A 15,381-nucleotide genomic window follows, 5' to 3' on the forward strand; every position below is an offset into this window, starting at 1 on the left:
CCCGCTCACCCTCTCTCCAGACGCCTTTACACGCACAGACACCAACCCCAGAACAGGATTATGCTCACACCTCTCTGTCTGCACGGACACCACTGTGCACATATCCTTCTCGCTGCACGGACGCCGTCTCTGCACTAACCCTCCGTGCTTGGACACCTCTCCGTGCACGGATATCTCTCCCACCTCCGGAGCACAGTGCTCTGGTTGGGTCGCAGGTGGATGGCAGGAAGAAATCCAAATTGAAATCTAATGCGATATTGAACAAGTAACAACGCCCCCGCGCCGTGTGCGCCCCACCCTTATGCCACCAAACCACCTTTGGGAAAACTCGGTAGAAATGTCCCATCCTTCTTTGAGGCTTGGTGTGTTAACTTGTGGATATCAGAAAAATAAACAGAGAAACAAACTATTTTTGAAATAAAAAATAAAAAACGAAAAACACATTATGTTTGGCTACGAATGCCTATGCATGTTACATCAATATATGAATAGAGAGAAAGGAAATTACAGATTACCAAATCCGAATTTAAATAAATGCAAACCTTTGATAGAAAACAGACAAGCGCATTACCGAAAGTGAAAGAGGACCGCGCTGCAGCCAGAGCATGGGGATCTCTTGTTGTTCTTGTTTCTAATTATAAACACATGGCCCCATAAAGATAAGAAAGTGCTTTGCGACAGCAGCAAAGCAGGCCACCGAGTCCGGATCGTAGGCTAAAGGGCGTGAACCTAAAACCCTCATTTCCAATGGCAGGCCACCGTTTAGCATAAACGGTGACGCCAGCCAATGGAAATGAGGGGCGGGGCTTCAACCCCTCTTCTCAAACTCCTCTTTAACAATAAATCTCGCCGAGCGAGCTGCGCATGTGCGCAGCATCGCTAGGCGAGACCTAAAAAACAGTATTGGTTTACCCAGGTTTTCCTGATATAGGCGGGCCTTCGGCTCTATAGACAGCGGTCCTGGATCAAAGGAAAAAGAGACAACTAGGAGATTAGGTTTTCCTGTGCAAGCGCATAACATGGTAGTGTCATGTTGAGGTAATCCAGCTCCATCTGATCCGCTGTGCGTGACCATGAATGAAAATGGGTTATCTCCTCGGGTGCGAGATGCATACCTGCCAACTCACATGGTGCCAATGTGCAACACACGATAACAGCTCCCTTCACACAGTCTCCTGGTGAGGAGCTGATATATGGTGGCAGGGAAAAGAACCTGAAAACCACTGTAAATAGTGGTTTTCCAGCTCGTTTGACATTCATTAATGAGTGTGAAAACACCCTAGGACACCGGCCTAATCAAGCCTTTTTTTTAAGGGGGGAGGGGGAGGGTACTTGGGGGCAGGGTGGGCTTCAAAAGTGCCTCGTAGGTAGTTCTCGGCACAAGGCACTGCCCTTTCCTCACACGGTGAGATTGTTCTTCAAGTTGGCAGGTATGGAGATGTGTCCTCAACAGATGCAGACAAAAATCAAGCACAACTCCAGTCCTTAAGAGCGGTGCACAGATCTACTTTTCATCATAGTGAACATGAATATTTATGCAATAAATGTACATATTATTGATCAAAATGAGAATCATTTGAAAATTTGAATGTTTAGCCTGGAAACCTGATAGGTGGTACACGTTCTCCGTTCCAGTGCTTGCACTTAACTCCCTGGGGACTGCTTTGTAACTATATGACTTGGTGTCCTTGGTATGCGTCAGCACATTACACCCAGATATTTTGGTTTTGACAATGCTTATTTTTAGTATGTTCACGTTTTTTTCTCTACTGCATGTTTTTCTTTAGCGCATATTTTGTGTGCTTTGCATCCACCAGAGACTGGGACTACAGGAAGAGTTGCATAAACATCACTGTACTGAATATAATACAAGTCCTTAATGTTGTGCTAGGGCTGCCAACAGGCGAGTATTTCACCAACATGGCTGGTATTTTTATGTCAAGTCCAGGGGGAAAAAATTCAAACAAATAGAAAATAGCATAAGCAGCTGTTTTCTCCGCTGAAATATAAAATGTGAAAAAGTCCCCCAAAAAGGTACCTTTTAAAGTGTTTGAGATGTCTAAACTAGTCTGAAATGATGATCAAATTAAAATAAGGCAGAATAGTTATTATTAAAAAAAGATCATTAACCAACATTGGCCCCTGGTGGCTCACGAGATTGGCATCACAGAACCACCCATGCATGCATTCAAAAAAGGCAGGAATGTGAGGGATTACATTGCTCCCTAGCAAACCAAGGGAGAGCCAGACTGCACTCTGCAACATTCCACCCGTCCTAGGGCATTTCAAATGTGGACTGTGCAAAGCTTGCCCTCTGACCAGAGAACTTAAAACATGTACCTAGAACAACTACACTCTTACTATGCAACAACACACAAAGTAAAAGCACGTATCCTACAGCACTGCAGTAGGATACGCTGTAAGGTCCGGGGTGCACCCCTAGTGGAACATTTTGAAACCTTTGGGCTCGTCGGTAACAGGAGACAGGCTCAGCTACTGCGGGGACATGTAGGAGATATGCAAATGCCGGAGTAGTGCAGTTAGAACTCACAGGATATGAACATGGTTAAATATAACTAACAATAACCAAACGATCTGTTTGTAGTATGAGCAATGTCACATTTTGGACAGATTGCTAGCGCTCGTGATCTCTACATATGGTGATCACAGATTAAATTACACTGTGCATCTTACCGAAGAATAACTATTGAAACGTGTATTGAAATTTAATTTGGGGGCAGGCCCACTACAGTAGGGTTACTGGCCATATTAGGATCCATCACATATCCGTGGTTTTAAATTGCTCGCTTTCAAACATGTCTGATGACTTCCATCTTGATCCTTTCATTCTCACATGAGCACCAACTTCCACTTCCTTCTCCTTCCTTGGAAGTAACCGCTGGAACATTTTATGTTGGACACTATGCCCCTTCGTTTATATATGTTTTTTATTTATTGAATATAATTTAAAAAACAATGTTTAATGACTAAATTGCCTCTTGGGTGCCTTCTCAGAAAAGAGTTACCATTGTGGAATGTGCAAAACGCAGCACCATTTCTCTTGCCCTCGGCTCAGGCCACCTTCCTGAGGAGAGAATGGAAGCGGAAAGCCCTGCCCCGGGGCCCTGCGCAGGTGCACCTCTACGACGCCCGATTATAAGTATTACAAAAAGGATAACAGACAGTTAGTGAAAAGGATGTGATACGGAGGGACATAGGAAATGGTGGATTCACCACAACTCTGGAGCTGTGAACAGCCAGTCTGAGCACAAGGTGTAAATCCTGGAAGCGTACCTAAATACTCCAGTGGCGACAGTACATTTTGTGGGGGGAAATCTCACTTACATGTCCATTGGCAGCCCCCGAACTCCAAGAATCGGAGGGACGGTACCCTCAATGTAGTTGCAATTTGAGGAAAGGCACCAGAAGCAATAGTTTTCAACCCCCTGCGAGAAAGTGAGGGGGAGAACTAACACTTAGAACATGCGTGTAAGACCATGAGCTTACTTCCTTTTGTTGAAGGTACAAGGTTTCAGAAATCTTTCGGAAAGTACAGAGTTTCTCAGACTTGTCGTTGACGTGAAGTTTTCCACATTCTAGGTCAGTTGTTCTGCGGAAGTAATTGAATCCTCTACTAGGCGACACCATTGGGTGGCGGCCTATCAGGTTTACAAAACTCTGCCCTATTGAACGTACAGCCTGTGCCTTTCATGTAGGTACAATGGTGATTCCCAGAGGAAGGAAGCGGTGAAGAAGAAAGCTAAAGCTATTGGGACTCACATCACTTATTTGTGGCAGACACTTAAAACCGGGGCCTAGCTTGATCTACATTGTCTACCGCGTGCTCATAGAGCAATCGCCACATCTGGGTCTGATAAAGCAGTGAACTAGAGGATGCTGGGATATTTACATCAGGTTGTATGCATTAGAGTATGATGCACGGAGAGGAAAGACAGAAATGTGGCGCCAATGGTTTATAATGATAATGCCCCTTGTGGCAAGTACAGAGGGCCTTGAATACAAGGCGTGTGGGCGCTAGCAGCCAACGCAGGGACTTTGAATGGCGAGTCATGTGTACCTGTGCAGTTACCAAAGCCGAGACAGGCTAGCCTGCTCTGTAATGTAGGGCCCGATTCACAGAACTAACTTAAGACAAAATCCTAAACTTACTACTTTTGGTATTCACAGAAGGCATTTAGTAGTAGTAAAGTTAGGATTTTGTCTTAAGAAAGACTTAAGACAGACTTAAGACAAAATTCTAACTTTACTACTACTAAATGCTTTCTGTGAATACCAAAAGTAGTAAGTTTGGAATTTGTCTTGAAGTTAGTTCTGTGAATCGGGCCCGTAGTAATTACATCCACTCTTTGAGGAACCCAAGGTAGAGTGCATTCCTGTGTTATAGGCAAGAAAATATGAGCACAAGTGACTGTTTCTGTACATATTATACAGAGAAGCGAAAGTATTGCGGTGCCTGTGAGCAGCCGTGTGCGGTGCTTAACTGTGGCAAAAACTCCGCACAGAAAAGATCGGCGCCGTCGAAGGTCTCCACCCGCAGGTCTGGGAACAGTATTGCGTGGTAGGAGAATTGCACTGCTTTACATACTACAAAATGCGTGGTGAATACCCCCAATTAAATGTGCTCGGACCCTGCCACTTTCAACTATTGGCTCTCTTTACTCGGCCCCTTTCAGCCCTTGGCTTGAGACCTGTCAATCATGTCTTGGCTCAGCCCGCGGGAGTGTCCATCTTTCACCAATGTCTGATGGCTGTCGGGGTGCATCCTTCTGCCCCCTGTCCAGCACCGGCATTCACTTGCATGAGACACTACTATACAAGTGTAGCGCTCTCCGGCCACACCTCGCAATGTCTGTGCATGTGCCGAGGCTGCAGACAAATGGGTTGGGTGGGATCAGTGATGAGTCTGGCAAGAAGATGGCAGTAGCAGACAGCCCAGCGCGCCCACTGACTGGCCCCAAGGATGCACACTGCTGAAGACAAATGGGTTGGGTGGGATCAGTGATGAGTCTGGCAAGAAGATGGCAGTGGCAGACAGCCCAGCGCGCCCACTGACTGGCCCCAAGGATGCACACTGCTGAAGACAAATGGGTTGGGTGGGATCAGTGATGAGTCTGGCAAGAAGATGGCAGTGGCAGACAGCCCAGCGCGCCCACTGACTGGCCCCAAGGATGCACACTGCTGAAGACAAATGGGTTGGGTGGGATCAGTGATGAGTCTGGCAAGAAGATGGCAGTGGCAGACAGCCCAGCGCGCCCACTGACTGGCCCCCAAGGATGCACACTGCTGAAGAACCAAGGGAGCGCTCAAACGTCCCATTAATGTACCTCAGAAAATCATCCAGTCCGCTTTGTTCCTTTGCATTATGGTACTTGTAGTCCTGATTGTGCCGTATTCGGGATACAAGTAAATTACAAAGAAAAAAAAAACTTGGACTGGAAGCTACTTAAGTGGAGTAGGGAACCTTGAAAGCTCCGCCCCCTTCTGCATAGACAGACTGCACGGCCAGACGCACGCCATCTTAAGAAGGTGTCTTTGAATGTGAATGCAAACAAAGACTGCTCGGGCACGCGCGTTGCATACCGGCCAAAGGTCACGCACTCTTAGCATTCTTAGCCGCTGAGAAACCAACACGCTATCTAGAGATCGTCCACACTGGCCGCTTGGAAAAACCAATCTTCCCGCGCCCAGAGGTCAGCTTTCCTCACGGCAGGACTCTGCAGGTCGGGGCGCGCCTACTTCCCGACAGATGTTTGCCTGGGGGACACATGTTTTAATCCGGCATTTTCATCAGCACTCACAAGAGGAAAGGAGGACTGGGCATGTCTGTGTTTGCATGTGTGGCTTTGAAAGATTCCTGTCCCAACAAGGCTTCTTCTGTGAGAAAAAAATGGAAGCCTTGAAGCCAGGATACAGGCCCAATCCCAGAGGCCTCTGCGGTGTTATGTTTGGTCTGGCGTTAGCCAAGATCTTTTCATTTTATTAAAAGTACATTTGTATAATATACTCTCTTATAAGGGCTTTAAGCCAGCGCTCTTCATCCATTGGTCTGTTATTGTGTCACTCACATCTTTCTTCTGCACTCCAGCATAGGACAGTGGGTCTGTCCACTTCAGACATTGACTTCAATGGGAGCGAAGGCGCTCTGCCCCAGGAGCACATCTGCACAAAATATAGTTCCCTTTAGTGCCAGGGATTAGGACGATTATATCAAGGTGTTCTTTTTGAAACCCAAAATATTGTTTGCTTTTAGCCAATGTTTTGTGTTTAGAATATGATCGATTGTCAAACAGCTCTCTCAGCAAGAGCATTTTACAAAAACAAAACCAAAAAAGCATTGGCAAATCCAAATGGCTGGCAGTCAACACCAGACCTGTTAGCTTTTTCAATGGTGTTTAATATATGGGATGCAGCACACCCACCCAACATTAGAAGAATATTGGTAGTTACCAAGACGTTTCTGATCATTTCGAGAAACAAGGCCACAAGTTCGATTAGGCATGGAACTTCAAAGCGTCTTGAACACTGTGCAGTGTATAACATATGAAAAACTTGTCATCTCCCACACCCACTTTTAATTCGGGACTCTCTTAATCCTTCTGATGAGAGGAGTGCTCCGGTTGCAGATATGTAGAATGAATGTGGATTCTATACTGTGAAAGCAAACACGCCAATATGCAGCTCTAATTGCTTGCAAACACACATTTGCTTCTTAATGCAAATTTCTGTCAAAGATAACTTTATGCAAAGTATTGTACTGAGCAGGCGGATTCCAGCTCTTCCCTCGACAGTACACCAGCTCTGCAATAAATAAAAATAATATTTAAAAAAAAATCTTAATATTGGGATTTGACTATCTTCATGGAAAGAAATGTATACAGAAAGTGTATTGCAAACCTAATCTCTCCTCAATCTGTTGAAGTGACCATTGGTTTTCAACTCTGGAAGCTGCTTTCAGTGTGTTAGCTCAGGTGGGTTGATAGTGATGCCACAACTAACTTGTAATACCTTATTACATTAGAGTAGTGATGCCACTTTCATATTACAGGTGAGCAGTGATGTCAGACTGTAAGAAAGATAAAGGTATACAGGTACCGTATACTTCTATGAATTAAATAATGCTTAATGTTGGCTTTAAGCTATATCTAAGAACACTCCATGTACATGCAAATAAGGACACTTCACTGGGGGTTTGCCATGGTGTACTTTTTGGGACCAAGAGAGGAAACTAGTTTAGACCTTTGTCCCGCCTACTTTCTCCCACCCTACTACTTCTGTTGACGGCACAAAAAATACCTGTTCATCTTTACCTGATATTTTGCTGTAACTTTCTTTTCCTTTCAAGCACATACCACAAAAAGAAAAAAAGATGCTGACATCTGAATGCGGAAAACAAAAATGTGCACATGCTCTGTTCAGTGAACGAAAGTGAAGGGGGCCTATGCGTAAAGTGGGCTGATGCAATGTCTCATGTAGTGGTGGGCGGAGGCAGAAAGTGAATGATAGTTTAACAGACCAATAGATGAAGCCATTGACCAAAACCCCCTCCAAGTATGAAGATTATACATTATTTGGGGGATAGAGGGTGAATAGTAAGGCTATACAGTTAATGGTGTCTCAAAGGACACACCTTAACACACAATGCTCTAAACCTGGTCTTCAGCTATTCAGGCATCAGGTAAGGCGATGGGGTCTGAAAGGGTTGCAAACCTCACGAGAGAAATACCGTAATGTTGTTAATATCAGCACGACACTGCTAGAGATACCCAGTTTCAGAGAATCCTGGACTGCTGAGTATTCACTTAGGAGCGCTGCCAGCCAGTGCCCCCCCCCCCCCCCGCCCAAGGCTGTACTGTGAATACAGCCAGCAGCTGGCTATCGGCCGTCTAGAGAACTAGGGCCCGACAGGGACCCCCGAAGCTACAAACAGCACTGGTAGACGCCTCCCGGAGCATCCTGTCTCCTTGGGGTACAGTCGCATTACTACAGGGTTCTGCGTGAAGAACACGGCAACAGCTGCCCTTCTGGGACACCCACCCCAACAGCTGCGGCGAGTTTGGTGGAGAATAGAAACTAGAGGTCAATCCGAGACTCTTCGGGGAGCACTGCCCCCACAGGTGAACTCTGGGCACTGCATACAGCAGCCTTTCCAAGAGTGAACACACGAACAACATCAGTCTGGGTGAGAGAAACGAATGGATGATGACTGTCACTGAACAAAACTCCCCATCACGGAAGCAGGTACGTGGTCAGAACTCTCCCCCCCAAATCACAGCCATGCATATGAGACTGCAGCCCGCAGGTGGCTCAGAGATCCCCTGGCGAACAGCGCCCCCACCGGCACAGTCAACAAATGCAGGAGTTTCTAATGAGAAGAGAGGCTTGAAGCCCATCACAGGCCCGCGCATAGCTCCTTTTCCAGGAGAGAGGGGCTGGGGCAGCACACACAGGCTCTGCGCACACAGGGTATACTTTCATGAAGAGTGCAGCGCCCCCACCGGCACAGTCAACAAATGCAGGAGTTTCTAATGAGAACAGAGGTTTGAAGCCTATCACAGGCCCGCGCATAGCTCCTTTTCCAGGAAAGTGAGGCTGGGGAGCACACACAGTCTCTGCGCACACAGTGTTTACTTTCATGAAGAGTGCAGCGCCCCCACCGGCACAGTCAACAAATGCAGGAGTTTCTAATGAGAATAGAGGTTTGAAGCCCATCACAGGCCCGCATAGCTCCTTGCCCAGGAGAGCGGTGCTGGGGAGCACACAGAGGCTCTGCGCACACAGGGTTTACTTTCATGAAGAGTGCTGCAGACAAAGCCCTCTTTCCGAGGTAAGGTGCTGCTGTAAGGTGTGAATACTGCAGTCCGCCCGGACACTTCGGTTAGAGTTCACTCCCCGCTGACCTTTCCTGAAAACTCTTTAATAGACTTTTGCCAGCCCCACGAGCGTGTCTGGCCACGCCCATACCGTCTCTGGCCACGCCCCCAGTGCCAGCACTTTTGTTCTCTCAAGCCCACAGTCGATCCAGCTAGATTCTCTCTCTGTCCTATCCTCAAGGTGCATTACGAACAGCTCTATGAGTGCCGCAAGTCATGTAAAACCTTGCTTCTAAGCGCTATGAACTTCTCTCTCTGCTGAACCACAGGGACAAGGCAAGGACAAATACACTGCTCCAAGCATAGGTGGTGGGTAGGCCCTCCTATGTAAACTGTGCTGCCAAAGAGAATGACTACACTCCCCTCTAACACTATGCACTCCATGTGCCCTGTGAAAGTGATAGGCTCTGGAGTCTGCATAGAGCCCTATGCTACTTACAGAGTATCTGCTGCACAGGCCCGTCAATAGACTGTGAAGTCTGCATAGAGCCCTATCCTACTTACAGAGTATCTGCTGCACAGGCCCGTCAATAGACTGTGAAGTCTGCATAGAGCCCTATGCTACTTACAGAGTATCTGCTGCACAGGCCCGTCAATAGACTGTGAAGTCTGCATAGAGCCCTATGCTACTTACAGAGTATCTGCTGCACAGGCCCGTCAATAGGCTCTGGAGTCTGCATAGAGCCCTATGCTACTTACAGAGTATCTGCTGCACAGGCCCGTCAATAGACTCTGAAGTCTGCATAGAGCCCTATGCTACTTACAGAGTATCTGCTGCACAGGCCCGTCAATAGACTCTGAAGTCTGCATAGAACCCTATGCTACTTACAGAGTATCTGCTGCCCAGGCCCGTCAATAGACTCTGAAGTCTGCATAGAGCCCTATGCTACTTACAGAGTATCTGCTGCACAGGCCCATCAATAGACTCTGAAGTCTGCATAGAGCCCTATGCTACTTACAGAGTATCTGCTGCACAGGCCCGTCAATAGACTCTGAAGTCTGCATAGAACCCTATGCTACTTACAGAGTATCTGCTGCCCAGGCCCGTCAATAGACTCTGAAGTCTGCATAGAGCCCTATGCTACTTACAGAGTATCTGCTGCACAGGCCCGTCAATAGACTCTGAAGTCTGCATAGAGCCCTATGCTACTTACAGAATATCTGCTGCACAGGCCCGTCAATAGACTCTGAAGTCTGCATAGAGCCCTATGCGACTTACAGAGTACCTGCTGCACAGGCCCGTCAAACCTAAAGATTCCACTCCTGCATTGGCCATTATGTTTCTGCATAAGACTTCAGTTCTGCACAGGACCCTATGTCATTGAGGGTGTAGCTACTTCATAGATAGATTCTGTGACCCACCCAGACACGGTTTCTGCATAGGTCCTTAGGTTACTGAGGGACTGTCTACTGCATAGACCCCGTGAGAGTGGAAAAACTACACCACTGCATAAGGTCTTATTTCCCTGAAAGACATTATTTCTGCACAAACCATGTGACATCCCTTCACTTCTGCACAGGGCTCTAGGTCACTGAGAGGCTATGCACTGCATTGACCCCACAAAGCTGACGGACTCCACTTCGGCACGGTGCCCTATGCTACTTAGGACCGATCACAGCCCCTTTGAAAACAAACTCCCTTCTGCATAGGCTCCTATACCACTGAGAGACTACCTATTGCAGGGACACAATGACGCTGAAAAACTCATATTCTACATAGAACCCCTATGCCACTAAGAGACTTTATCTCTGCATAGACCCGTGACACAGAAAGTCTCCATTTCTGCATAACGCACCATGTCACCTTGGAGCATCTGCTGCATGGCCACCTCGCCGCGGACACAAATTAGCATAATGCAGAGCTCCATTAGACTGAGACAAACGTACACAATGCTGGGGTCACCACAAGAAACAAAAAAATAGCTGATACCTTAGATATTCTGATAAAACATGCATTTGCAAGCAGATTGCAAACGCTTAAAATTAAAAGGTCCAGCTATTCTAATAAACGTGCACGGTCTCCTAAATAAACGTAGATGCATATAGGCGGTTTGACGCACACAGCTGACGAGTGTATCATCCAATCAAAAAGGGCGCTTTTGGTTCAGGGAAATAAAATGGTGCTCTTGTGACATCGCTTCAAAAAGATCCATATATCACCCTTTCTTAGTTCAACGCTCATCTACGTGTCCTTTTGGTGTTTCAAGACAACGCCGCTCGCGGAGTCAAGCTGCAACTTCCAAGCCCATCATAAAATTCAAAACTTGGAAGGAAACCACTGGCTATGAAACATAAAGCGCACGCGCGCTACAGAAACAGGCCTTTTGAAGAGGTGGGATCTGTTCAGCAGCCGGAGCCGCCTCCGGGCCGGGGTCCCCCGAGGCTTGACGCCGTGGAGGCTGCTGGGGTGACACGTCTACAGATCTGGCCCCATAGCAACTCGAACCCCACCCGCCCCATCTTATCCCGGCATACCCTCATCCTGCAAACCGGAAACTGTTGTGCAGAGCTCGCAGAACGCGTGCAACACCCCATGTACTGCAGGCAACGTGTAGCGCTGTATTGTATACGTCACATTTAGAGCATATAGATCTCTTACAGAAGAGAGACCCATCGAACTATTTCACATTGTGGCATTAACCTTGCAAAAAAAATCAATGCATTGGAACGCAGGTCGAACGTCACATTTCAGCAACTTCAAAGTGAGAAACCGAAGGTGGGACCAGTTCTGAGAGTTTTAAAGTTCGGCCTGAGAGCCTGGGCAGGTTCATCCCCTGATAACGGATTTAGTTGCCATGCAGAAACTTTGACGGTTTCTCTTCCAAAGCTCGCGTGAATTCCTACAGAAGGCCTTTTCTTGCTCCAGTCGGATATCTCACGGTGCCATTTTATTTGAGGGGGTGCCGTGCCACGCTCCTCCGCCTCGTCTATAAACCGCTTGAGCATCCAATGGCGCTCTGTTCTTGAATTGGTCGCATTGTCTGTCCTAGCATCCGACATGCGATGTCTGTGCGGGTCTAGCTTCACCATCAACTTCGGCTGCCGTGCACTAAGGCCCCAGAGTAGTCGGGTTTAGCTGCCACGTATGGTGTCGTGTGTGTTTTTTTTTATCAAACCGCAGTGATGCCCTTAACAGGACGCCCTTCCATATAACGCTTTAGTAGCCAGACAACAAGTCTGCAGCACTTGTATACACTGCTTTATCCTAAAAGTCTGATCACCTATAAACCGCTAAATCTTGTCTCATACACACTGCATCTGCCATCTGTAACCCCATAGTTTTCCTGTTTTACGCCTCCTTTTACAAGTCGCATGCCTGCGGTTTTCTAAAATATGCTTTTAGTTTTAGAAACCGCCTTCATCCGTTTTGCGAGAAGTTTGCCCGCTTGGAGACCTCTTTGCATCCGTGCGGCGTTTGCTTTTCTCTGAGTTGCTCTGGTCGCCATCGCGTATATCCTCCATGGCTATAAAGCGCTTTGCAGCCGCGCACTAGGCGCGTTCCTATAGTCCGCGCGCGGAGCGCCTGGGACAGAGGCTCTTACCTGGAGTCGAACTTCTTGCCGTCCTTGAAGGTGCCGTTGTAGTGGTAGCGGATGAAGTCTCCGATCTGCACCTCCCGCGGGCAGACCTTGGGCACGTCGTAGCGGTCTATGATCACGTCCTCCAGGGCTCCGGGGTCCCCCAGCGCGTGCAGGGCGGCCAGGCTGAGGAGCAGCGGCAGCAGCGGGGCGCACGGCATTGGGGCAGTGGTGGCTGGGGTGGGGGGCAGTACTGAAAGGTTCCGGGTCTGGAGGGGCTGCGAGCTCTTGTGGAGAGTGGGAGGGTGGCCTGTGCGCTGCTCCTCTGCCCTGCTGCTGTGGCTCCTCCAGTCTCACTCCCACCCTGGAGCATATCTAGGAATTCTGCATACGTGTAAAGTGGGCGTCGGGCTGCCGGTGATGCAGCCATTTAGCTGCCCTGCGTGTTTGGAGGGGGGAGGACCAGAAAAGCAAACACAGTCTGTAAAGTTCAGCCCATCTCGTCTCGCGCGGGTCGAGAGCCTTACAAATTCCAAGATTTCAGGATGTCCAGTTTATTATTTATTGCCACAATTAAAGAAAGGATTTGTGGTAGGAAACTATGACAGCCTGAGAGGTGCTCTCGAGCTGGAAGGGGGTTTTAAATAGCTCTGCTCCCGGGTCCTAAATCCCCAAAAGGTATGCCATTCGCGGATTCATTTTGGAGAAACCTTAAATAGTTCCCCATCCTTTGAATGAAGCCCAGACCTCACCCTTCTGTGTGACTCGAGCTTTGAAACGTAGACTCACTCCTGCGAAGCTTCAATGGGCCCTTTAGTGTCGCAGACATACAATTCGTACTTTTTCTCCCAATAGAACATATTTTATCGCCAAAATCTCAAATATCGTCACATATGTTAAGATATGGTCAGTTAGCGCCCTCCTCCAACCGTATTAAAAATACAACCTCACAAAAATGACACTGATTTTGCAGAGCGGTACAAAAGGGGGTGGTGTTGGACGGAGCGTCAGAACCAATCAAACACTCACACCCAGTCAAGAGATCTGGGTTTGATCCATCACCGTTCTTTAGCCCACTCTGCCACCCCAGTTCAGACATGGCCATATGCAAATCAGTCTGACCCTGTGCCTCATGGGAACAGTCCAGCCCTGAACTGCCAAGCCATGTCTTCCCTGGACCGGAAACAAGCTTCCTAGGACCAGTTTCTGGCATTTCAGCCGTCTTCAGCCAGGCTTGCTTGAATCCAGTGGCAAAGTGAGCAAGGGACTCACGTCTGAGCATACCCTGCCAACTTATGGCGAACAAAGCGGTACAAAAGGGGGTGGTGATGGACGGATTCAAGCAAGCCTGGCTGAAGACAGCTGAAATGCCAGAAACCGGTCCTAGGAAGCTTGTTTCCGGTCCAGGGAAGACATGGCTTGGCAGTTCGGGCTGGACTGTTCCCATGAGGCACAGGGTCAGACTGATTTGCATATGGCCATGTCTGAACTGGGGTGGCAGAGTGGGCTAAAGTACGGTGATGGATTAAACCCAGATCAGTTGACTGGGGGTGAGTGCTTGCAATGTTCACCACTCCGTCCATCATTACCTTTGGTTTTTGCATGCCAGAAACCGGTCCTAGGAAACTTGTTTCCGGTCCAGGTAAGACATGGCTTGGCAGTTCGGGCTGGACTGTTCCCATGAGGCACAGGGTCAGACTGATTTGCATATGGCCATGTCTGAACTGGGGTGGCAGAGTGGGCTAAAGAACGGTGATGGATTAAACCCAGATCAGTTGACTGGGGGTGAGTGCTTGCAATGTTCAACACTCTGTCCGTCATTTCCTTTGGTTTTTGCAGATTTTGCAGAGGCGCCCACAAAGCGCTAAGCGGCGCAAACAGAGGTGTCCGTCAACTGTCTGGAGCTGAGCTGTTGTTTATAGAGCGCAAAGTTAATGCAAACGCAGCGTCAAAACTCTGCATCACACTATCCGCAAACAAGGGGCACACGGATACTGCACGATATTCTTAGGAGTAAGAAACATAATTACTACAGGAGTACACCTTGTGTGTGACTTACTCTTTTCCTGTTGCAATTACGCTGAAATGTGTCTCACCAATGCTTCACTGTGTTGTTCTCTTTTGCTCCTCCGCTGTGCCAGATACAAGTTGCAGCCCTGCTTCTCAATACCGCTTCATCCACTTGATTGTCATTGCTGCTGTCCACTGCCTCAGGTTCCAAATATTGCCCTTTCACCTCTTGACACATCTCTCTAGACCACCACAGTCATTTGTCACAATGCCACTCTCACACTTACTCCATATCAAGTCCATGGATCCTGCTGCACCCGCCCGTCTGACCAGAATTTCGCCTGCTTCCCTCCTATCCACTAAACTCCCATGTACTAATCTTTCATCCCTCAGGGTCCCACTGCGGCAGCTCATCCTCCACTCATCCTCCTGACTACCCTCCTGCGGCCGCTCATCCTCCTGACCACCCTCCTGCGGCTGCTCATCCTCCTGACCACCCTCCTGTGGCCGTTCATCCTCCTCACCACCCTCCTGCGGCCGCTCATCCTCCTCACCACCCTCCTGCTGCCGCTCATCCTCCTGAACACCCTCCTGCGGCCGCTCATCCTCCTGACCACCCTCCTGCGGCTGCTCATCCTCCTGACCACCCTCCTGCGGCCGCTCATCCTCTTGACCACCCTCCTGCGGCCGCTCATCCTCCTCACGACCCTCCTACGGCCGCTCATCCTCCTGACCACTCTCCTGCGGCCGCTCATCCTCCTGACCACCATCCTGCGGCTGCTTGTCCTCCTGACCACCCCTGCGGCTGCTCGTCCTCCTGACCACCCTCTTGCGGCCGCTCATCCTCCTGACCACCCTCCTGCAGCCGCTCGTCTTCCTGACCACCCTCCTGCAGCCGCTCGTCCTCCTGACCACCCTCCTGCAGCCGCTCGTCCTCCTGACCACCCTCCTGTGGCCGCTCG

At 48.7% G+C, this 15,381-nt stretch overlaps 1 protein-coding gene across 1 annotated transcript in view; it reads right to left on the bottom strand.

Moving 5' to 3' along the window:
• LOC146869672 (peptidyl-prolyl cis-trans isomerase FKBP10-like) overlaps positions 1-12,810 on the bottom strand; it is a 61,606-nt gene extending 48,796 nt beyond the window's left edge. Inside the window, exon 1 of the mRNA XM_085609908.1 lies at positions 12,434-12,810. Within this exon, the coding sequence (XP_085466034.1) occupies positions 12,434-12,630 (197 nt within the window). The 5' untranslated portion in view covers positions 12,631-12,810. The remainder of the gene's footprint in view (positions 1-12,433) is intronic.
• Between the last annotated feature and the right edge of the window lie 2,571 nt (positions 12,811-15,381).

The sequence above is a fragment of the Triturus cristatus genome, chromosome 1_1, assembly GCF_964204655.1.
Source record: "Triturus cristatus chromosome 1_1, aTriCri1.1, whole genome shotgun sequence".
Lineage (NCBI taxonomy): Eukaryota > Metazoa > Chordata > Amphibia > Caudata > Salamandridae > Triturus > Triturus cristatus.